Source organism: Mastigoproctus giganteus, chromosome 6, assembly GCF_048544385.1.
Source record: "Mastigoproctus giganteus isolate SK-2022 chromosome 6, ASM4854438v1, whole genome shotgun sequence".
In the NCBI taxonomy this organism is placed as follows: Eukaryota; Metazoa; Arthropoda; class Arachnida; order Uropygi; family Thelyphonidae; genus Mastigoproctus; species Mastigoproctus giganteus.
In genome coordinates, this window is record NC_143580.1 from 126256510 (window position 1) to 126282856 (window position 26347).

The 26347-nt window shown below is 39.6% G+C and overlaps 1 protein-coding gene across 2 annotated transcripts in view; it reads right to left on the reverse strand.

Annotated features, from left to right (window-relative positions):
- Nucleotides 1-26347, reverse strand: part of Dhc64C (dynein heavy chain, cytoplasmic) — a 1460071-nt gene that overhangs the window by 384165 nt on the left and 1049559 nt on the right. For both annotated transcript variants that reach the window (XM_090376486.1, XM_090376487.1), the window contains exon 66: nucleotides 8464-8564. In XM_090376486.1, the coding sequence (XP_090232612.1) occupies nucleotides 8464-8564 (101 nt within the window). The remainder of the gene's footprint in view (nucleotides 1-8463; nucleotides 8565-26347) is intronic.

A 26347-nucleotide genomic window follows, 5' to 3' on the forward strand; every position in this document is an offset into this window, starting at 1 on the left:
GGAGTCAATGTGAACGGAAAGTACCTAAACCATTTACGATTTGCAGATGACATTGTGGTCATAACCCACGATCCCAAAGAATTAGAGGAAAATCTTAATCAGTTATGCACAGTTAGTAGGGATTTTGGACTAAAGATGAATATGGCTAAAACAAAAGTAATGATGAACAAGTATGCATGGAAAGGGAAATAATGATTGAAGGAGCAGTAATTGAAAAGGTGGAGTCATATACTTATCTGGGACAAGGTATTAGCTGTAATAATGATAAATGGCTGGAAGTCAAGAGAAGAATAAATTTTGGATGGATAGCATTCAGGAAATATAGTCACATACTGAAGAGCAATATCCCAGTTTGTCTGAAACGTAAAATAATGAATCAATGTATACTCCCCACCATGACTTATGGAAGTGAAACTTGGGCACTCACCAAAAGAATGGAAGAGAAGCTAAGAACTACACAGCGATGAATGGAACGAATTATATTGGGAATCAGACTGTTAGATAAGAAGAGAAACACATGGATTAGGCAGCAAACTCAAGTAAAGGACATTCTTATCAAAACTAAAGAACTAAAATGGTCTTGGGCAGGACACATAGCTCGAAGACATGATGACAGATGGACTAAGAAAATAACAGAATGGTACCCAAGAGGAGCTAGAAGAAAATCTGGAAGACAAAGGCGGAGATGGATAGATGAAATTCATGAGTTTTTGAGTAGTAAATGGATGGTCAGTGCTCAAAACAGAAGGAACTGGAAAGTTGCTGGAGAGGCCTTCATCCTGCAGTGGATTGAAAATGGCTGATGATGATGATATGCGAAGTATGATCCTTCCCTGGTTTCGGGAAAGCTAGGACAATTGAGTGACACCAAGAGTTCAGATAACTATTTTCTAAAAATATTGCATTGTAGAATTTTAAAAGGGATCTTATTGCTTTGTTATTTAGTATTTTTTAACATTATATAGCAGACTCTATTTGGCCCATCAGCAGTACTGGAAGTTTTGTTGAGAGATTCTAAAAGTGCTGTGCACACGAAAAGAAATTAATCGTGTCACGGCAGAACTTAGAAAGTGCGGATACCCCCCAGAGGATCCTGGATAGATATAGTAGAGGGGTGTCTGAGCGTAGGGAGTCGTTCGTCCCGGTAGCCACCGCATACATCCCCTACTATCCGGGCCTTACTGAGCATCTGGCAAGAATTTTACGGGGATATAAGACACGCTGTGTAGAGCTTCCTGGGCAGAGGCTGTGCACAGCTGTGTCTCAGGTCAAAGACCGTATACCAAAAGATCTCAGTAGCGGAGTTATTTATAGAATAGAATGCCCGGATTGTGGGGGAAACAAAACGGCGGCTTAGGGATCGTCTGGGGGAACATTTAAATGCCATACCGCTGATTACAGTAAGTCTGCCGTGGCCGAACATTTTTGGGAGAAGCAGCATCAAATCTCGCCGGAGGACGCTATTATTTTGGATCGTGAACACGGATACTGGGAGCGTAAATGGCTCGAGGGTTTATGGATTGGTTCATCCAGTAAGAATACCATGAATAGAGATAGAGGCATGCGTATTCATCTTATTTTTGAAACAATTGTATTAAGTTCGGATGAACGATTTTATTTGCCACGTACCCGAGATATTTCCGCTTCCGGCTCTGACCATGTGCCGATTAAACCACATGGAGAAATACCACGTGGGGAGATACCGTGAACCTGCTATTTAAGGAGATGTTGCAGAAAGTCATATTACTGTTGAAGAAGAGAGCTGACGCTCTCGAAAGCTCCAGTTTTTAGCGGTTAATTTTATATTTTAGCTTATTTTATGGTAAACGATCTTTTATTACAGTTTTTAGTAATCCGCAATATACAATCATTAGTTTATTGTAAATAATTTGTTTTTATACCATTTGTAAAAATTTTAGTTACAGTAAATTTTGTTCAATGGTCGGTGTATGAGTTTATTTCCTAGATATGAGTTTTCCCGACCTCAGAGGCCTCTTTTAGGATAATGTAGGTAGCCTGCTTTCACAGTTGTTAAGTTAGGAGTGCTAAAAGCAATAATAATACTCATTGTTGGAACCAGAGTTCATTCTTTTTGGGTCTTGATTGCCATTGCTTGGATGACTTTTTGATCGTGTAATTCTTGGACAATTTCCTCCTTTGATACAAATAATAAGTGTCATTCTGGTATTACTCCCTTAGAGGAATTTAAGGTGGCATGTGGAGTAACTTTTACTGAGTGTGCTCCAAAGGTTGTGAGGTTTAATAGCTTCACAGAATGTTGAAGCTGAGTAGTCTCTATCAGAAGATCACCCGAATGGAGTTGCCTTGCTGATTTAGGTGAACCAGCAGCAGACTCAATGCATTTCTGCACTAGGAAGGGTGATAATTTACTAAGAGGCTGATCTGATAGTGGATGCAAGATGAGTAAAGGTTGTATCTCCTCTTGAGGGGTTGTTTTAAACTTCTTTGGTTGAGAATAGTCATTACTGATGTCATTTGTCACTAGTTATTTGTCATTTTGAGCTTGATGGCTCAAAGGTTCTTATTCATCTTTGCCCCTTTCAGCCTGGGAGAGTGGATTTGTTCTCCCAGATTACCTGCCCCACCACGGGGAGCAGGAGCAGTGTTGCTAGAGTGACCAAGGGATTTGTTTGTTTGTTTGTTTGTTTTATGGCGCATTAGCATCTAAGGCTATAATGCGCCAAGTCAAAAAGATGTAGAATATAAAATTTAAATTATTTGTATATTATTTTAAAAGAATATACGATTTAAAACGTTCATGTAGCATAAAACGATAAAAATATTTTAGATAGAATTATTTAGATTAATAAGTTGTAAAAACTTAAAAATAGCTGACATATTGTCATTGTCGGATAAAACCTGTGAGTGTATAAGGTTCAGACAGATGGCTAAAGATAAACGGCGGTCATTATAAAAGGACGTACATTCAATTAAAATATGACGGACTGTTAAAATGGTGTCACAATTTCTACGCATAGGACGATCGTCTGCCCTCAGCAGATAGCAATGTGTCAAGTGACAATGTCCTATGCGGAGCCGAGATAGAACAACTTCCTCTTTTCGGTTCCTGCGCAGACTAGACTGCCAATGTTCAATTACAGGCTTAATCTCATATAACTTGTTTCCATGCCAAGAGTGTTGCCATCGGGATACCAGTTTCTTTCGAATTACTTGCCTGTAGTCTGTATAGGGGACTGACAGGCAAGAGTTAAATAGGTTCGCTGATTTGGCTGCAGAGTCTGCCAAATCATTTCCTGAGATCCCAATGTGGCCTGGGATCCAGCAGAAACGAACATCAAATTTGAATTGGGCTAGGGAATGCAGCTTCCGCTGTATCCGGGTCAGGACAGGATGAGGGTTGAACCTCATCGATGATAAAGCCTGCAATGAACTCAGAGAATCGGTATATATAATATATTTTTTGTGGCGGGTGGTCTGTATACGATCTAAGGCTAGCTCAACTGCATGCAGCTCTGCAGTGAACACACTGCATTCATTGGAGATTTGCTCACATACCGTGGTGTCTGGGAAAACAGCTGCAGATCCGACAGACATTTCTGACCTCGAGCCATCTGTGTAGATGGGCAAGAAGTCAGCACGTTCAAGGCGCTCAGCTAAAAAGAGCTGCAGGTAGACGTTGGATAATGTATTGCCCTTTCTCCAATTGTTAAGAGAGAAGTTGCAGTTTGGGACACAAGCATGCCAGGGTGGAAAAGGTTGCCCTGGTGATGGGGCAACATTGTCTAATGTGATGTTCAAATCATTGAGTAGCCTTTGGATACGAATACCGAATGGTTGATTGGCAGTCTGGCGAATGTTGTACAGATTTTCCCAACGTGGCTCAAAAACGGGTGTCCACGTCGGATGGTCTGGCAGGGATTTCAGTTTTAAAGCATACTGTAGAGACAACTGTTTCCTGCAAAGCGATAACGAGGGCTCATTCGCTTCGACATAGAGGCTACGGACAGGAGAAGTTTGAAATGCTCCAGTGCAAATACGTATTGCCTGGTGGTGGATGGGATCCAACCATCGGAGTACGCTCGCTGAGTCTAGAGGATGCGTATACCCGGCACCTGTAATCTAACTTAGATCGTATGAGTGCACGATAGAGGCGCAAAAGGGTACATCGGTCAGCGACCCAAGAATGTGAGGAGATTGCACGTAGGATATTCAAGCCTCTCGTGCACTTCGCACGTAGTTGACGGATGTGTTCTAGAAAGGTCAACTTTTTATCAAATATAAGACGAAAAATCTAGTCTCAGGTACTAGTGGGATAGCGTTTTGTCCAAGCCTCAGTTCAGGATCAGGGTGAAGATTGCGCTTTCTGCAAAAATGCATGGAAACAGTCTTTTGTGGAGAGAACCTGAACCCGTTGTTCATTGCCCATGAGTTCAAATGGTCAATGGCACGTTGCACTTGCCTCTCAATTACCCTCATGTTGCAGGAATGACAAAATATGCTAAAATCATCAACATAGAGGGCACAGTTTACAGTTGTTCTGTGATGGAATTCACTTTAATGGCAAAAAGCGTAACACTTAAAACGGATCCTTGAGGTACTCCCTCCTCTTGGCTAAAAGGGCGAGAGAGAGAGTAGATCCTACACGGACTTGGAAAGAATGGTGACATAAAATTTTTAATAAAATTGGGGAGATTACCTCTAAGGCCAATGCTGTAGAGGTCTTTTAAAATTCCAAATCGAAGAACACTGACACCAGGTGTTCTCGTTTTAAGTAAGAAGGCATCGCGAATGGAAGTTTCGAGCCTGATTAAATGGTCTAAAGTTGACCTATTCCTACGGAAGCCGCACTGAAATCTGAAGAGGAACCCATTAGCCTCCAAATACCAGATAAGGCGGGCATTGACCATTCTCTCCAGAATTTTGCACAGACAGCTAGTCAGAGCAATAGGATAGTAGTTCGTTGGGATTTTAGGATCCTTTCCTGGCTTAGGAAAGACAAGCACTATTGCCTTATGCCAGGAATCCGGAAACTGCTCTTCTTGAAATATTCTGTTATATACAAAAAGCAGTTGGTCCGTGGATTTTGCAGACAGATGTTTGACCATATCATAATGGATACAATCTGGTCCGGCAGCACTTGCCTTGGTAAGAGTTAGAGCTGTTTCTAACTCTTCCGTGGTAAAGGACCCGTTATAGGGATAAGACTTTTTTGATTTAAAGTTAATTGGCTGCTTTTCATATTTATCTTTCCAAACCAGAAATTCTGGGGAGTAAGCAGATGTTGACGAGATAGCAGAAAAGGTCTCCCCAAGTAAATTGGCTATTGCAGTTGGGTCTGCAATAACGTATCCATTATACTCCAGGACCGATGAAGGGTGTGATGTGTATTTACCCTTCATTTTCCAGATTTTGTCCCAGATAGCTTTACTGCTGGTTGACTGGGTAATGGTGGATGCAAAGCAGACCTACGATTCCTTTTGGCTCTGACGACGAATATATCACACTTTCGCGCGTGCACGTTTGAAGGTTAAGAGATTGGCTGTGGTAGGAGATTGTTGGAATATCCCCCAAGCTTTATTTTGTGCTTTTTTGCTGCTGTGCATTCAGTATTCCACCAAGGTTTTGGAAATGGAAACCGGGTAGATGTTTTCGGAATGGTAGCTGCAGCTGCATGGACAATTCTTTCTGTAATGTATGCCACTGCATCATTGATAGGCTCCCGACTGACTGTACTGATGTTAAAGTCTACCAGGTGTTGAAAGTTGTTCCAGTCAGCCTGATCAATCTTCCATCGCAGTAACCTAAAAGGTGAGCATGGCATCCCTTTAAGTAGGCTGGTTATCACGGGGAAGTGATCACTTCCATAAAGATTCTCCTCTACCTCCCAGATGATTGAAGGAAGGAGAGAGGGGGAGCATATAGAGAGGTCGATAGCAGAGAACGTACGGGTAAGCATGTGGAAAAAGGTGTTAATTCCCACATTTAAAAGGGATAGGTCATTGTCATTGAGCGTATGCTCTATGATACGTCAACCTTCCATTAACGTTTGCACTACCCCACACGGTGTTATGTCCATTGAAATCACCCAGGAGCAAGACAGGAGTAGGCAGCTGCACAATGAGATCATCAAGGTCTGTCTGGGAGATATCAGCCCCAGGTGGTAAATAAACTGAGCAGACTGTTATTAAAAAACCTACCGTAAGGCGAACCGCTACTGCTTCGATGTTGGTGGTGAGCGCAATAGTTTGATATGGGGTATGGTTGCCCAGAATTATAGCAACACCCCCATGAGCAGGTCCATCCTCAGTTCTGTCCTTTCGAATGATAGTGGTGTTACGAAGTGAAGGGTTTTCATTTGCCTTCAGGTATGTCTCTTGTAAGCAAAAGCAGACTGGCTCGTGCTTTTGCAGAAGGGCCTTGATGTTATCATTGTTTCACTGAAATCCATGACAGTTCCACTGTAGGAATTTAGCCATTATTTTGGCTTGGTGGGTCCATCAGGCAGCTTCCGAGGTGCTGAGGGCTTATCTTTTTCAGTCTTGGCTTTATACTTCCTGGGGAAGTACGGACGCTGTCCAGTGTCCATTTCCTCCTTAGCAAAGAGCTCTAAGACTGAATCTTCTTGTACCTCCTTCTCCATGACATCCATGTTTTATTGGGTACTAGGGGGTACTTCACCTTTCTTATTCTTTTCTTTCACAATTGCTTTTGTTACATGTGGAGCATCAGGAGGTACCAATATAGGAGTGGCAGCTGATTGGTCTTTCTGTGCAGGTTTTTGAGGACTTAAAAGATAACGTGCGATGGGAGTGAATGATTCTTTTGGGGGAATGGTAATGTCCGTCTGAGTTCCAATGGAACACCTCCCTGCTACGTTCTGGGCGTAGATAGGCTTGTTGATGTTGAGAGGTTTAACCGCTTTCCTTGCCTCCTGGTACGATATGTTTAGCTCTGCCTTATGCCGTTAAATTTCTTTTTCTTCTTTCCACCTCTGGTATGCTCGTGAGTAGGCTGGATGTTCTCCCTCACAATTAATGCAGGTGGGTTTTGTGGCTGAATATGCTGTTGTTTCATGGTCCTTTGCACCACATCGGGCGCATGCAAGGACTCCACGGCAGGTCACTTGAGAATGACCATATTTCTGGCATTTAAAACACCGTAAAGGATTTAGAACATATGGACGTACTGGACAGTTGATGTAGCCAGCTTTAATCTCATCAGGAGGTTTGGGCGAGTTAAAAGTCAGGATAATGGTTCCTGGTTTTAACAAGTTTCCCATCCCTACGCGCACTCATTCTCTTGATGGCAATAACTCCCTGTGACTTCAATTCCGAGCAGATTTCCTCCTCGGTAACGTCGAGAAGGTCCCACTCTGAAATTACACCTCTCGATTAATTCAGTGTTCTGCGTGGTGTCACTGTTATAGGTATTCCTCCGATTGATGTTACTCGGAGTAGATGTTCAGATTGCCTGTCATTTTTAGATTCAATCAAGAGATCCCCAGAACGGAGCCTCTTAACTGATTTGGGTGAACCTGCTACCCCATCTAACCCTTTTTGTATAAAAAAGGGTGACATTTTGCCAATTGTTTTTTCGGTGGTAGAGTGTATAATTAAAAATCTTGGGACAGGCCCTGATGATGTTTCAGTTCGCTGCCTCTTTGTAGCAATAATGCTATCTGCCTCTCCGTCTGTATTTTCAGATAGGGACCGGGTTGGGGCCCCTGAAGAAGTAAGTTTATCAGGATTCATGTAAATTTTAAGTGGTTCAGTGCTCCGGGCTCCCCACCCACCACGGAGCCCAAAGGGACGCCCACTACCGGGCATGCAATAAATGCACTCGGGAGTGGAACGCCAGTGCTACCCAGACACCATACCCGCACCACCGCCAGCCTGAATCCTGTCCCTCGGACCATGAGGGTAGGGGCATGGCATTGACATGGTTGACCCTTGCAGGCGAGCCTACTAGCCGATTGATCGTAGCCAGGCCTTCCAGGACCTCCCGTCTTCTCGAAGCAGGGGCCAAAGTGGTGTATTAAAGCTGGGCCCCTCAACCGCCAGGATCCCCCTTTCCGAATTTCCACGGGGTCGCAACGCACGGCAAACACGCCGGATTCCATTGATGTAAGCTTGGATCCCAGTGATGATAGTTTGGAAGTCCAGCAGTGTCACTGGGAGGTCCCCTCATCACATACAGGTGCCCACGTCAAGGGGTGTGACCAAGGGAAATAAAGGTTAGTGTTAGTCTAAGGAAAAAGAAAGAAAGAAATGTGGTTTTCCTTTCTTAAACTTGCTTAAAATTCATAAGACTAAGTTTGTTACTGATTAACAAGAACGTAAAAAAAAAACTTTTCAAACTTAAAAAAAAGCCATAAAATGGGAATGAAGACAGAACAAAGAAAATTTATTTCTTTAAACAAACTAAATACCCTTCAGTGTTTAATTCAGTTCTTTTTGACAATCATAACATAAAAATATTTACCTCTGTCCTTGCTAAATCTACCCGAAAGAGAATTGTTGCTTGTTGAAGATGAGTACACCAATTGTTGAACAAATTCTGCCGATACTGTTGATCATAATAACCTAAAAGAAAAATAGAAAATTAAGTTATATATATATAGATAGGGTGTCTCAAAAATATATGGCATAACTTCAGGAATGAGTTCCTCATATGTAGACAATAAAAATATTTTATGTCAACATAGTTCTAGAAATGCTTGGTTTCCAAGTTTTAAAGGTCTGTCAATGACACTTAACTGTTCGCATCACCTTATAGTAATTGTTCAAAATGCCCACCTTCTGCCTGAATACAGGCCTCCCATCGTCGTCTCATGGACTCGCGAAGACGATGCCAAATTGCTGGCATGTTTCATGTTGTCTCACAACCTACCACAATTCAATTGCAGAGAGTTTCCACATCAGCTACCAGAGTGGAATACACCAATGACTTTAAATGGCCCCAGAAGAAGAAATCTAGTGGGTTTAAATCAGTGGAATGTGCAGGGTAAGTGCACAGGGTAATCTGCTAGTGACAAGGCCTGTACCTGTTGCAGCTGGTAAGGATATAGTTTGTATTCTCGCAACACTCTCCAAATAGTTGAATGTTGAACAGCCAGTTGCATTGCTATTCTGCATGTGCTGAATCCAGGAGTGGCATGCACAACATCCAAAATCTCCTCCTCTACTTCACAGGAGTTGTACATCTTGGTCATCCTCCGTCGGCAGCACGAGGTGTAAAAGGTACCATATGTTGACAAAGGCGGCGATGGATACCTTCAAACGTTTTCCTGTCTGGACATCTTCGTTCTGGGAACCTTTTGTGGTACAAACACGAGCCTCCAGAGTATTGCCGTCCGCCAAACCATACATAAAGTGCATATCTGCTTGCTCCTGATTTGAGTACATGGTCGGAATGGAAAAGCACCAGCTTCTGTCAGTACCTTGTGATGAAGGAAATCATGTGTGGGAGATAAGACATTCCGGTTAATAACTTGGGAACCAAGCATTTCCAGAACTATGTTGATATAAATTATTTTTATTGTCTACATATGAGGAACTCATTCCTGAAGTTATGCCGTATATTTTTGGGACACCCTGTATATAAATAATAATGTGTGGTTTGTAAAATATATAGGGTCTGTGAAAATGGAAATGAAAAAGAAGTACACAAACACTTATATACAGTAATACCCCGAAGTTACGCGATAGGTGGGTCCGACGAAAATCGCGTAAGTAGAATTCACGTAAGTCGGGGTACAACTTTGCATATAAATACATATAAATTTTGCTTAATTGGGACCAAGGACTAACAAAAACACTAGTTTAGAAGAAAAATATTAATAAAATTGCAGTTCTTTATACATATTAATACAAAATATGTATTAAAAAACAAATGACTTACGTTAAAAAGTTATTTCGATGTCGATGGCTTCATAAAATCTAAAAAATTCTTCTGACGACACAGCGCGTTCTTTTTTTCACGCAGAATTTCTTCGTAGCAAGCTAATAATTTTTTTATTCCTTGCTTTGTAGCTATAACGCGTTCTTCGTTGGAGTCTATGTTTTCTAAAATTTTTAAGCCCTTTACAATTGAGCCCTTTTCAATTTTCAACCTGTCAAGTTTGTAATTGTCATGTGCTTTTCACCGTTGCTTCGTTTAGGCCTGTAGCATGTGCAATATCACATGGTCTTTCATTTCGCTCAAAGCGTTTCACAATTTTATATTTTTTCTCTATCGACAGAGGCGGACTGGCCATAAGCCTTACCGGGGAAACCCCGGTGGACCAGTGTGATTTTGGCCATAAACCATAGTATGAGGCCACTATAAATTTTCCCGGGTAAGAATTTTTGATCCAGTCCGCCTCTGTTTATCGATAATTGCTTTTCTTTTTCTCTCTGAATCTGCAGTGCCTTCACCAGGACGCTCCCTTTTCACACCTTTTAATTAAGTATTTTACTCATTTTTAGGGAATAAAGCACAATTACAAAACGAGGAGGCACGCTTGATACGCATAAACAAAGCTGCGCGCATGTAGCAACTGAATAAACAACACCATAAAGGCAGAGATACACTATTAACACCTCACATTTCTAGGGGTTACTACCATAAAACAATAAAAATCCAGTTGCGTTTCTGCTAGTGAAATCTGTTATAAACTGGTAGTAAACTCGATCTAATTGCATTTGCGATTATACCGATAGCTGGAATTGTGTTGGTTTTTACATTATTATGGTGAAATGTGTTTCCCCTTCACTGATATAAAAAACATAAAAGCAGCAAAGTTGAATTTTGTTCATCTTTCGCTCTCATTCTCCGCCGTCGCACCGTATATCGATAACATATGAAAAACGACCTTGAAGATAGTGGACGGCAGCGTTGCCAAACGAAAAAATCAAGAACCGCGTAACTCCGAGTTCGCGTAAGTCGGGGTAGCGTAAGTCGGGGTATTACTGTATTGAAAAACGTACACAAAGTACACAATTGAAAAAAGTACACTTTGTGTACTTTTTTCAATTTCCATTTTCACAAACACTTTATATATATTACAAACGACACATTTATATTTTTTTGCTTTTTTTACTGCTGCACTGTGAGTTTTAGAGCATTAGACATACGATAACTTTTATTTTCCTTTCTCTGCTTATTTTGCTTTGTAACAGTTGTATATTACTATATGTTGTTGTTGTTTTTTGGTTTTTAGGAGCATTAGCAACTAAGGCCATATTGCTCCGGGATATGCGGTGATCATTCCCTGACCTTTCCGAATCCTCCGTATTTGGTGATCACGGGCTCGAACCCCGGTCTAATCAAGATGCGTGCGCTATGCACTGCTGTTCCTGCCCACTTTGCTATGGAGTCGCCATTACTACTATATATATATATATATATATATATATATATATGTACAGTGCTTTTTTTGGGACAGTACGGAATGGTACGGTGTACCGGCACCTTTATTAACAGTGACGTGTGACATTTGGATGCAGTGCACTTCGAAATTTGTAATATTCCATAAATGTTTTTCACATGTTTACCTACTATTCCAATAAGCTTAAAATAATTTAATTAAATTTACATTTTTTACTGTCTAATTTTAAGATATTTTCTATATTAAACTGTATAACCATTTTTATAATTCTAAATTACTCAGTAGGGCCTCTGTTTACAAAGTCCTTTTATAGTGAATTATTTTGAATTCCCCTTGAAAGTTACATAAACACGTTGAGTGAAGAAAATTTTCATATACGAACGGATTAGGAGAGAATTAATTCAGTACACACTGTTCGCATTTCTGGCCTTCAGGCAATTAGTCCTGCTGCGCGAAATAAGAGAGCTAAAGGGATTACCATTCTACAACTTAGTGGTACCTGGTAAACCCTATCCGACTACATATGGAGGAGTTGTGCTAGTCAAGAGTGAGCATATCAAGGGGTATTCCCAATGGGCTCTGGTCCACCATCTACTGCAGTGATGTCCAACCTTTTCCTGTACAGTGGCTATATTAAAAAAAATTCAGTTATTTTTCTTTAGCGTGTTATATTTTCCATAACTTGATTGCATGTAAAAGTAAAATTGAAAATATCCAAAACTTTTATTAAGTACAATACACAATTACATTTACTGAACAAAACATTTAACGAGAATTTTTTTGATAATTAGCAAAATTTAAAATGCTGTTTTATTTCACTTTCCTTGCAGGCTGTAGGTTGGACACCCCTGTGAATCAACTGTAAGCATCCCGTTCGAGAATTAAAAAAGTTATTTTCTTTTACCCCGACAAATACTCATCTTTTGTTTCGCAGAAGTGCATTATCCACATTTTTTTGTCCTTTTTCCCTATCTCTGTTTACTGGGTCACAGTACCTGAATATCCGAATGACAGTGACATTTTGGACAGTTTCAAAAAAAAAGAAAAGAAAAGAAAAAAATTCAAATTTAAGAACTAGTGACAATACCGATGACGAGAGAAGTAAAACGAGGACAACGAAGGTATTAAACCTTCTAAACATGAACTGTTGGCATTTGGTGAAAGTGAAGTTAGAAAATTATCAATTAGGTTCCAGTTAAATGAAAGAGATGCGATTCGTGGATACCCAACTGATAAGGTTTCAGAAGAATCGAAACATTTGATGAACGCTCCGAGTACGATACCAATTTCATCGAGTGAATGTGAACAAGGGTTTTCACAATGAATCTGATTGCCAGCCCAATCAGTGCTTCGTTGATGGCAAAAACAGTTTCTACACTACTGTTTCTTAAAATTGTAGGCCCGCCGCTGACCTGCTTCGATCCACCAAAATATGTCGATTCGTGGCTGCTTCGGAAATGTCATTCAGCAACCGAACAAAAAGAGGAAGAAATGAAGTGGGCATAGGATAGGGATCGGCAACCTGTGGCTCTTTAACTTTACAACTCACATAAAGCACAATTTTACATGGGGTTAGAGGACTTAAATATCAAGGACATGTGGGGTACAAGATTAAAATGCATTAAAACTGAAATTGAGGATTTGGAGAGGCAAAAGGCTGCCCTTGCAATTCTACACAAAAGGATGGCGATAGATGAATTTGAAATGCAGACCAAATTGTGATGTGTGGAGTAGCTTACCAGACCCATACATAAATTTGAAATATTTGAGTTTGGACTTCTCTCAGTTTTTGGTTAGACTTATTTCTGCGAGCAAATATTTTTGAACATGAACTATATTAAAATTAAATCAAGAAACCATCGCCTGAACAATGCGAGCATGTTTAAAGCTCAGCAAGTTTAATTACAACATACTTGCATGATGTTGAGAGACACTTGCTCAAGAAGTTCATCAGCAAAAGTCACGTTAATTTATACCTAATTGGATGTTTGTTACATTTTTATAATATTAATAAATAATATTTCAAAAAATATATATATATTTTTTAATAAACACCTTCCCACTCTATTCCACTTCTTAAAAAACTCTCGCTCCACAGCACCTTCAGCTTGAGCTGAGGTGCGACTATTCGGATTCTTTCTCTCTCTTTTTTTATTAATTAGATCAAAAATGGCTCTTCACTCAAAAAAGTTCGCCGACCCCTGGCATAGGGTGTTGGATGAGAACTTAATAAAAATTTGGAATATTCTAGAAAAACTTTATTATGAAATTATTTTTACTTATGTTATTATTTTTTTACTTATTTTACTCACATTTTACTTATTTTTTTTATATACTTGAATAATAAATTTATGTCTAATAAACTGTGGGTTAATACACTTCACACCATTTTTCTGGACATGAAATCTGCTTTCGACACAGTCCAAATAACACCCCTTCTTGCCTTACTTGAGATTCTACGGGATATCCGGAAATATGTTCAAGATCCTCAATAATTTGCTATCTAGATGACTGCTTCACTTCAAAGGCAATGGCATTACAGTCACTAAAAGCATCGAAGTAGGGATCCCACAAGGTGGTTGTCTCTCAGCCTTGTTATTTGATGCAATATTCGTTCCACTAATGGATCAAATTCCAGTTTTCCTATCTTATGCTGATGATATTGTTTGCTACTTGCCATGCAAACGCCATGTTGCTGATTCACAAGAAAGACAAACCGTCTCTGAATCTGTAAACAGCTACCTAAATACATTCTATAAGTATGCTAAATTTTTTGGCCTGTCAGTCAATCCAGAGAAATCAAACTATCTCATCTTTACGCGAAGTCAGATGACTTCTACTGATACTGCATCTTCTCTACTTCCAGAATTGGCAGGAAATGTCCTGACTCCCACAGACAGTGTCAAATTCCTAGGAGTAATCCTTGATGCTAACCTCACCTATAAAAAACAAACCCAAGCTCAGTATTCCATAGCCCTGAGAGTGTTCTGGGGAATGAAAATTGATCTGTGCAAAACGCACAATAAGCAAATAATCAAGAAATACCTTGCAACTTACTTCTGTAGTGTACTCTCCTATGCCGTGGAAGTTTGGTCGGCGGCACCACCCACCAGCCTCAGGAAACTATGGGGCCTCGAATTCTGGGTGCTGAAGTGGGCCAATGTGTGGTCACACCAAATCTACACAACATCTAAATCTACTCTCTGCTGCAACCTGCACTATACGCCCATAGTCCACAGAGCCCATGTGCTAAAAATAAAGTCATTCCTTCATCTGTGCTCAGCTAAGCAGGGTCACATCAACATCTGGAACACGGTTGGTTGGCGTTTGCCAGGCAGACATCTCCGTAGTACCGCCCTCCTTGTGCTCAAGGCTCCAGCGGTTACAGAATTTCAAGAGACACTTCCAAATGTGACTCTGGACACTCTCAACTTGCTCAACATCGACATCGCCCTGTAGTTTATCGACAAGGCATTTTGTCCTATCTTGCTGTTTGTAAAGGACATTTATGTAAGTGCCGATCTTAGTTAGCCGATGTCATTTCATGTTCTGCTCAACTTGTAGTCCTTTTCGCTGTAATTATTACTTCATTTTTACATTTTGATTATCATCTTTGCTTTGATCTATTAATTATTATTTAGTTATTATTATTATTATTTTATTTTTATTTATTTATTTTTTTTATAAAACAAAAGCACTTGTATAAACAACAAATTGTAAGATACCCCTGGCTTTCTGTGTAAGGAATCACTATAGTATAAAATTTATGTTAATAAAGAATCTTATTATTATTATTATTACTTAATTTGTTGTTATTATTCCAAAAACGCAATATCAGAAAATGCTTTTTTTTTTTTTTTTTAGATTACTGTACTTTTCACATCCTTTTAATTTTCAATTTTTCCTGATAGCAAAGAACGAGTACCAGCACCTATTTTTTTTTTTACAAAAAAAGCACTGTATATATATATACATACATACATACACACACACATCTTTTCTCGCCTTTTCCTTCCCTAGAATTGACCATTCCCTATACATTTGCTTGTATATATTTTTTCATGCACTTCACATACATTTGTATTACATTCCACATTACACTTTTGTATATAGTCAGTCCTCATATAACACGTGTTTATACTAACACAAATTCGATCGTACCCAATTTATAAATAGGGGAATGATATCGTTTATAAACCAAAACGAATTTGTTTATGCACAATTTGCATTTGTGTTTACAAGAAATGGCAGTTGAACATGGAATCACCCCAATTGAACACAACACGATAGCAATGAAAAGAAGATTCTGAAAAAGTATTTTGTTTTTTATATCAGTGAAGGGGAAACATTTCACCATAATAAGGTAAAAACCCACACAATTCCATCAGTATTATCACAAATGCAATTAGATTGAGTTTACTATGAGTTTATAACAGATTCCACTAGCAGAAACGCAACTGGAAATTGTTTTTATTGTTTTATGGTAGTGATCTCCAGAAATGTGCTTTAGTAAAATGTGAGCTAGTGAGGTGTTAATGTGTCTCTGCCTTTACGGTGTAGTTTATTCAGTTTCACAGCTTTGTTTGTGTATAAAGTGTGCCTCCTCATTTTGTAATTGTGCTTTATTCCCTAAAAATGAGTAAAATACTTAAAAGGTAGGAAAAGGAAGAGTTCTGGTGAACACACTACAGATTCAGAGAGGAAAAAGAAAAGCAATATTGATAGACAGAGGAGGACTGGGTCAAAAATTCTTACCCAGGAAAAATTTGTAGCGGCCTGATACTAGTGTTTATTGCCAAAATCACACTTCTGGCCTCCGGCCCACTGGGGTTTCTCCGGTAAGGCTTATGGCCAGTCAGTCTCTGTTAGAGAAAAAATATGAAATTGCGAAACACTTTGAGCAAAATGAAAGAACATGTGATATTGCACGTGTTATAGGCCTAAATGAGGAAATGCCCAGAATTAAAAAGAATGCATAGAAAATAAGAACAACTTTCATAGCAGGAACAGCTCAAAGTGTAATAAAATCCATTAGATCAAAACACAGAATTGGAAGAGATGGAATGGCTGCCATCTATTTGGATATAAAATCAACAAAGAACAAGTTTGCTTGCGATAGAAGCAAAAGCATTAGCAATATTTTTTTATGCATTAGTCGTAATAAAATACGTAAAGATTTTATTACGATTATTTATTGTGTTTGGTAATGATTTGGTTACAAATGTGTGTACAATCTTGGGCCTGTTATTTATATTGCACAATTTTGCATTGCACGAGGGTTTCTAGGAACACAACTATCATGCTATATGAGGACTGACTGTATTTGTATTTATTTTAATTTACATTTTATACACTGCGTAGGGACTACCTTGTATACTAGTATTACGATAAAAGGCCGCATATTTGCCCCCCTTTTTTCTAATACTACTTTCAAGTTTGGAAACACAGGGCCTAATACATGGTCGGGAGTAGTCCCCTGATGAATTTCTTGGCTATGTATCATATTTTAATCTACTATATTCAGATTTAGCATATTTGAGGTCCCCTGATTCGACATCTTCCTAAAATATTGCTCTCCCATATCTGAATATAGTGTTATTTATTTATTTACTTGTATATTCCTTTTTTCTCCCCCCCTGGTCCCAGTTCATTTTTGTACTAGGTTTTTCAAATTCTTTCACTGTTTAACCACTACTTCACTTCCACTTTCCCTTAAACTACTATCCCTTAAACTTCTCTTAGTTCTCTGGCACCTTGTGTACTTTTCATTTCCATTTTCACACACACTTTATTTATTCTACAAACCACATCATATAGCAGACATTATATCCTTTTGCTTCCTCTACTGCTGCATTGCATGTTTTGGAGCATTACACATATTTTCCTTTTTCTGCTTAGTTTGCTTCTTAACTGTTATATATTACTACTATATAAATTATATCTCCTGTATAGGCCAATACATTTTAAATAAGTCAAAAGTTCGTCTATATTTGTTTCATTTCCTATAAAATGAGATAGATCATGTGAGATATTCAACGTGGAAAATGACTGAAAGATGGCCGATTGGAAATAACGGACATCCGATCAACTATGTGCTGGTGATGTTCTGAAAGTCCCAAGTGCAATCCGCAAGGCACTGTGTTGAACTGGATCAAGCCAGTGCAAGGCACTTGCTCTGGCAGAATCATAGACAGGAGCACCATAATCGAGACGTGTGATCTGCACCCCACATTAGGGAGGATAAAGTTCTGAGTATATTTAACTTTTTTAAACAGGAAGTATGTACATTTTTAATATGGTCTAAGAAATTTAATTTGTTGCCAAGGATTAATCCTAAAAATCTGATGTTAGTAGTGACTGGAATGGAGACATTAGAAATTTGAAGTTCAGAATCCAGGTGAAGTTTGTGTTGTCTACAAAACTGGATAGCAACTGTTTTCTGTTGGGAGAGTTGATAGCCCATTGTTGTATTTTATTGAGTGATATCTGAAGCTGCCTTTCAATAGATCTCATTGTTTTGGGAATGGCAGGAGATGGAAAGGTCATCTGCATAAAGGTACGTCTCAACTGTGTTTGGAAGCCATTTTGTGATGGAATCGATTCTAAGAGTAAAAAGAGCACCACTCAGTACTGATCCCTGAGGAATAGCTTCCTGAATGAAAGTTGTAGAAGGCATTTTGGTATCTTACTTGAAGCGATTTAGTGTGTAGAATGTTCTGAACAAATATGAGAAGGTTGCCCCGTAGACCGAGAGAATAAAGATCACCAAGTATGCCATGCCACCAGGTGGTGTCAAAAGCCTTCTCTATATCTATAGAAACCATTACTAGATGTTTGTGTTTAACAAAGGCATTACGAATGGCAAATTCAGCCTTGATCATGAGATCAAAGCATAACCTGTTTTGTCGAAAGCCATGTTGACTGGCTCATTAGATGTTGTGACTCGATGATCCAGACGAGTCCTACTGTGGACAGTTTTTTCCAAGGATTTTGCTGAGGCAGCTTGACAGAGATATTAGTCAATAGCTATGGGGATTGGATGGATCTTTTCCAGGTTTCAAGAAAGCCAAAACAATAGAGTGGTGCCAAGAAGCTGGATAAACATTTTCTAAAAAAAATACGGTTGTAAAAGTCCGGGAGGAGGCTCAAAGCTTTGTCATCAAGATGTTACAGCATGACATAATAAATCCCATTTGGCCCAGCGGCACCATTATGAGCTGTTTTAATGCAAAAGTTCAGAATATTATAGAGGTTTGTTATATGGTAGAATGTGGGTAGTTTGGAAGTTAATAGAATGTTGCTCTCTACTGTTAATTCGCTGGAAAGATGTGGTATATAAGCTGATGTTGCTGAGATTTCAGCAAAAGTATTTGCCCAAAGCATTAGCTATATCTGAGAGACTACACAAATCTCGCCCATTCCACTAGGACTAGAGAAGGTATGGTTGGAAACTTACCAGAAAGCGGTCTGATTTTTTTTCCAAATTGTTTTTCTGTCAGTGTTTCTGTTAATTGTTGATGCAAAACAGGTTCTGGATTCTTTTTTGGCTTGCCTTTGTATGAAACAGCTTTTGCCCTTAATTTCTTATAATTTATCAGACTGGCTGTGATTGGATATTGCCAAAACAAATTCCAGGCTTTATTTTTTGCTTTTGTGCATTCCTCATTCCACCAATTATAATGCTTTCGGCCCAGGGGATATGATAATGGTACCGTATCTTTGGCCACATTTAGGAGATGTGACGTGATGTAATCTGTCACATCATCAATAGGCTGGAGACAGACTTTTTTCTCTTTGAAAGAGATTGATGACTGAAATTTTGCCCAATTTGCTCGGGAAAATTTCCATTTCCTGCAGGGTTTAGTTAAAGGAGCCTGTGTTATCAATACCTTGCATACAACTGGGAAGTGATCACTGTCCATAGGGTCATTTATAACATACCACTCTATGGTCGGGACCAGTACTGGAGAAAAAATGGAGAGATCTATTGCTGAAGTATGTCCAGTTTGGAGTTGAATGTGAGTGTGCACGCCAGTATTCAGTATGGCGAGGTTTAGTGCCTCTAAAAAGTTTTCAATGACTCGTATATCTAATTTAGTAGCACCCCATAAAGGATGGCGCCCATTAAAGTCCCCTAATATACAGATTGGTGGAGGTATCTGTATGAGGAGGTCTTCAAGTTCTTTTAAACAGTAAGTATGGTTTGGCTGTAAGTAAATTGAGACAAGGTTATTGCAATATGGAAAGTTATACAAACAGTAACAGCTTCTATTTCAGTTTGGAGTGGGATATGTTAGTTGGGATCTTTGAATTTATTAAGACTGCTACACCACCGTGGGCAGCATTTGCTGTATTACGATCTCTTTGTTAAAGGCAATCATCAAAGGAGAAATTTGCGAGGTTAAGTAGGTTTCTTGAAGACAAAGAGAAACTGGAGAATACCGGTTAATTAAATCATGGATATCATGATTTAATTAATATGGGTTGCAGCGGAAGCCTCTGCAGTTCCATTATACAATGAAGGCCATTATTTGTGTTTAATTGTTGAAGCTGTATCTGACTACTTTTTGAAGGTTACTGGCTTATGACATTCCAATTTTTCTTTTTCTTTTTTTTGGAAAACTGGCCAACCAATGTCCATTTCTTCTTCTTCGCCATGAATTTCTAAAATTGGATCTTCCTATATAGATGTGCCATCTATGTCCATGGTTGTTTCTTTGTCTGTTATTTGGTTTTTATGAGCATTAGCAACTAAGGCCATATTGCTCCAGGGATATGCGGTGGTCATGGGCTCGAATTCCAGTCTAATCAAGAAGCGTCCATGGTTGTGTCCTGAATATTTTTCATTATATTTGAATTTGTAATATGTGGTGTGGTAGCACTCATTGGAGGAGGAGATGCCACTTGTATTGTCAGAGGAGTATTATTTGCTTGGTCTGAGAGTTTGGGTTGTTGTTTACATACATTTGGGTTCCTCAGAGTGGACAGTTCTAGCCCAATCAGAAATTGATTTATCAGTAGGAACTGGGACATCAGTTTGAGTAAAGACTGTTTGGTATTTTTTTTTACTGCATTAGCATAGGAAATGTTTTTGTTCATAGTAGTCTTCTCACTTCTTGGTAACTGACTTTGTTCTCAACTTTGTATTTTACTATTTTTTTCTTTCAGTTTTCCATTTTTCACAAGTTCTAGAATAGGCAGGATGATTATCACTGCAATTTGGACAGGTCATTTTTGTAGTCATATAGTCACTTGGTATGTGATTCGAGGAACCACAGTTGGGGCAGACAGGAACTCCTCTGCATACAGTTTGTGAGTGGCCATACTTTTGGCATTTATAGCACCTTAAAGGATTGGGAATGTACGGGCGGATATGGCAAAGTAAATAACTTGCTTTTACAGAGGAGGGCAAGTTGGGCGTATTGAATGTGAGAATAATGTTTCTGGTAGGCATAAGTTGGTTATCTTTTTTAGACATTATATGTTTTGCTTGAATTACATTTTCCCCCTGCAGTTCATGGGTTATTTCCTCCTCTGTGACATTTAAAAGGTCACAACTGGATATGCCACCCTTAGATGAATTTAGGGTTGCATGAGGAGATATTTTTACTGGAATGCCAGCAAAGTTTGTAAGCTGTAAAAGCTTCTCCAAATGCTTGTGGTTCGTAGTTTCCACTAATAAGTCTCCCGATTGATCCTAGGATATCCAGCAATACCTTCAAGATGGTTTTGTATAACGAAGGGAGACAGTTTGCTCATAGCGTGACCAGTGAGCAAGTGGAAAATTAAAAATGATGGGCACGGGTGATCCATCTGATTGGTGTCATATTCATTGTAAGTTTCTCTTGAGCCCGTAGGCTCTAAGGGTGGATAAGAATTTTTATCTATGATGGCTCCTTTTGGCCCCGGGTGGTTCGTCTTTATGTCTGACGTGGGATTTACTTAAAGATTTAATTGCTATCAGAGGTAAAGGAAAGGGCTTTTGCTTCCGTAAAGGCGAGTACAGTGGTCTCCGACAGTTTTTAAATTCTGTACAGTGGGATCAACTGATGATGTTACCAACAGTAAATTCTAAGTGGGAAGCATTCAAGGAATTAATCGTGGAAGCTACTAAAAGTTTCATACCTATTAAGAAATATTGTTCAAGGTTTAGGCCTAAATGGTTGTCAAATGAACTAATGAGACTCGTAACAGAGAAGAAAAATGCATGGGATGCATATAAATTATCAAGGGACTCAGAAGCCTATGGCAGATATAAGTTAATCTGTAATCAGGTCACAAAGGAGGTTCGGCAGGCGAAGGCAGATTACGAGAAATCCTTGGCAAAAGATGCTAAGAAAAACAGCAAGGATTTCTTTACTTATATAAACTCTAAAAGGAAGGGGATGAATCAGATTGGTCCACTTGACATAGATGGTTCGACTGTTGATGATCCTGCTCAGATAGCAAACAAACTGAATAAGTATTTTGCATCTACGTGAGGAATTATCAAGGTTTGAAAATGACAGAAGGTTATCAAATTGTAGCATGATACTTAATGATTTTGTAATAATGCAGAGCAAAGTGGAAGAGAAATTGTTGAAGTTAAACGTAAGAAAAGCACCTGGGGTGGATGGGATCTATCCAGTTATATTAAAGGAGGCGGCAAAGCAACTAAGCAAACCCTTAGCCATAATAACAAGAGCGTCCTGGGACTCAGGGGAGGTTCCCACGGACTGGAGATGTGCAAAGGTATCCCCAATTCACAAAGGGGGATCGAAGGGTGACACGAGTAATTACAGACCAGTTAGTTTAACTTCTGTTCCTGGTAAAATAATGGAGTCGCTGGTTAAAGATGCATTGCAGGATCATCTAGACAAGAATGCAGCAATAATTCAGACACAGCATGGGTTTGTTAAGGGAAAGTCTTGTCTGACAAATTTGATAGGATATTATGATGTGGTTACAAAGGAACTGGATGCAAAAAATAATTTTGATATCATATATTTTGATTTCAGGAAAGCTTTTGACACTGTTGCGCATGGAAGACTATTGTACAAATTGGAGCAGAATGGTATTAAGGGTAAGTTGCTACAATGGATAAAAGGGTGGTTGAGTGGAAGAAGACAGACAGTGGTAATCAATGGACGCTGCTCTTCGTGGATTGATGTTATTAGTGGAGTCCCACAGGGTTCGGTGTTGGGTGCACTGTTGTTTTGTATATTTATCAATGATATTGATGACGGTATATCAGGCTTAATATTGAAGTTTGCAGATGATATAAAGGTTGGCAGGGTTGTTAATGACAGTAATGGCAGTGTGCTACTGCAACAGGATCTGGATAATTTGGGCAGATGGGCTAAGAAGTGGCAACTAAAGTTTAACCTTTACAAATGCAAAGTACTGCATATGGGTAGAAGTAACCCCAGAGAAACGTACCAACTGTGTGGTACTACACTTAAGGTGGTAGAAAATGAAAAAGACCTGGGAGTAATTGTGCAGGCAGATATGAAGTTTTCTGAGCAATGCAGACAGGCTGCCAGGGCAGATCATGGGGTTTTGTCAATGATATATAAGAATTTTGCTAGCAGGGAAAAGGAGGTGATTATCCCTCTGTATAAGGCAATGGTCAGGCCACGCCTTGAGTACTGCGTACAGGTCTGGAGACCTCATTTTAGGAAGGATGTAGATTTACTTGAGCGTGTACAGAGAAGGGCAACAAGATTGGTGAGGGGAATGAAGGGATCCTCTTACCAGGAGAGGCTTAAGTTCTGCAAATTGCAGTGGCTGGAGACTAGGCACCTGCGCGGTGATCTGATTGAGGTATATAAGGCTTTGAATGGATTGAGCACGCTGAATTCTGATGGGATCCTTCCACTTGTTCAGATTACGAACCAAAGGGGTCATAAATTCAAATTAAGAAAAGACAGATGTAGAATAGATGTGCGGAAATTTGCCTTTAGCCAGTGGGTGGTTAATTGCTGGAACAAACTTCCATCTGTCGTTATGGAAGTTGATAGCTTGAATAAATTTAAGGAGGAACTGGACAGGCATTTGGAGGGAATGGTGTGATTTTTTTTTTTTTTTTTTTTTGGCTGATGCTGCATTAGTTCATACATTTGCTTTCTTGCATCACATGCCACTACTACTACTACTACCACCCAGGTTATTGGCCCCTTCACAGGGAGGCAGGAGCAGTGCCACGAGGTGGCCAACCGGCTGTTAGTTGTGTTAGTGAGAGATATGAAAAAGAAACAGAAAGACGTCTTTCCTTTCTGGGCCTTTGCCTACTTCCTATAGAGTCAAAGAGCTACTCGCGTAGAAAATGAGGAAAACGGTAATGAGAACTCTCTGCCTGAGCCATCACTTTGACCTGGTGGGGGGGGGGGTGAAGTAAGTCTGATGAAGTGACTTTCGTGGTTTTTTTTTTTTTTTTTTTTAATGTGGCAGAATTCAAGCATGAGTCCATTGCACTGCATTTGTGGTCTGGCCTCAGAACTACTGGATTAATCACTCCCCTTTATTATTATATATTATTATTATCAATTCTAGTCAAAAACAACCGATAACCTTATGGCAAACCTGCTGGAATAACTCCACAACTGGTGCAAATGCTAAACCTTTTCTCCCTGTATCCTACATCAACAAACGTTCCACTTGGTTCTTCTCTAGCGTCTATGCTTCCTTCCTTCCTATTAACTGGCCACGGGTCCTTCAAGACTCCAGTTCTGGATTTCGGCCTAGTTGAAGATGCCCTTTGTACCTTCAGAGAACCTGAAGCCGGGACCAAGTGATGCACTCATGCAACGTACATTTAGACCTAAGAAACCAACTACTCCTAGACCTTCACACTACATCACTTCAGCCAGAAACCAAATTAATGGAGTCTAACAATGCCTTCCATGCACCGATCAGATATGCCAGCACGGTCTTTCATCATCCCTGGCATCTCTTGCAACCTTCTAATACTACTCCTGGACGACCTGCTCCACACAGCAACTGATACCCAGCATTGGAAATTTCCAATCATGAAACTGAAAGTTGGGCTCTCATCCACTCTGATGGCCTAAGGCACACCACTGGCAGGATGATTCTTAGGGGCACCCCACCCAACTAGGAGCCCCACAGATGATGCTGGGTGATCTCTTTAATTTAAACTTTACATGTTCTCTTCTTCCTACTACGGTCCTCCTTCAAAACTTTCCCCCCTCCCAAATAGCACCTAGCACTCTTCTTACTCCTTTTCACCTGGGGGATGCCTTACACTCTGCCATCCACCACTGTCTTCCCTGTCCTCCACTTTCCTGTCTCTTCTCAGCTCTTTCTATGGTCCCTCTCCACTGTTGCTCATGAAGAGTTTGGATGGCCTGTCAGATGCTTTTCTACATCCTGGCCTGGCTCCTCATGCCAGCGGACAGCTCCTTCCTGGTGATCGAGCCTCCCAGTAACAAAGAGATGAGTCAAACAACACACTACTCACACATAATCCACGTAAACCAGCTCTGAAATGTTATGCAGCATCACAGAGTACTTAACGTATATTTGTTGTGAACAACAGGACCTGCATAACAATAACACTACGTCCACTATATTATTATTAAGATAGTACAGATCACATCACTCTTTTAGCCATCATACAGAAAACACACATACACACATGAGGTCTTTCATTTCACAATTATATACCTTAACCTGCATTAGTGTCATTAATTATTTTTTAATAACTCATTCAGAGTGCACATTTATGACAATTATTTGAACATTCTCATATATTCACTGACTTGCTTACACACACTCATCACAACACTCTGAATATAGACTGCACACTTTTTTTGTTGCACGTTAACAATGGAAGGTTTCTAGGTAGATTAAGAGCTGATGGGTAACCGATTTCTCCATTACTTAAGAACAAGTAAAAGTAAGTGCAATGAGATGATAATTGGATGTGAGGGATTTGTCACCCATTTTAGGAACTGGATGAATATGAGCAAATTCCAAAGCAGAAGGGAAAACACCTCTGGAACAAGAAATTGAAAAAAAAAAAAAAAAAAAAGGCAACACAGAACAGGAATAAGCTCAGGAACAGAGGTTTGAGAACTGGAGAAATACCATAAGGACTTGGAGCTTTCTTAGCATCAAGATTGTTCAAAATTTTTCTGACATCCTTTTGAAGGAATACCACAGGAGGCACTGAGTGGAGTGTATAGGGAACTGTAGGAGGTGGTTTATCAAGGTCATCAATACATGAGTAAGAAGAAAAGTAGGATGCTAGCAGGTTAGCTTTATGCTTGACTGAAGTGGCAATAGAACCTGGTTTTGACAGAGGTGGGAATAGAGATGGACAAAAGTTGAAGCCAACAGCTTTGACAAGAGACCCCAATGCTTGACTACCGTTTGGATAATTAAGTTTTCTACTCTTAGCCTGGTTGAAATTTAGTATGGACTGATTAATAACTGCTTTATTTAATTAATTCAATTAACATCTGCTCCAGTCCCACCACTCCTGTGGAACTGGAGCTGTTTTTGTTAGACACGAACAAAATATCTGTGTTTGCTCATTTTGAACACATATGCATAGCCACTTGGGAGTAAGATTACCCATTATTTACTGGCATTACCTGTTTCTCTGCTTCTGCATATGGAATATTTTGCTCTGTCTTCATTTTCTGGATTTTCTCAATTTCCCACCATTGGCTCGCCCACCGAGTACAGAAAATGTTCTGAATTTAATCAAGACAGCATCAGAGCAGGGCATTCTTTAGTGTTGTATTCTTTTGCTCCACAGGAACAAGCCAGGGAATGACAACATGTCATCTAAGAGTGGCTATATTTTTGGCACCTGAAACAATGAACCAGAATTGGGATGCAGAGACTTACCAGACAGTTCATACCTTCATGGAAGTAGGCAGTTTAGGAATGTAAAATGTAAGGAATTTTCCTCCTTATGCACGAACATCTTTTTAATAGTCTCTCAATTTCATGCATATCTCTTTTTCAGATGTTACAACTCATTCGAGA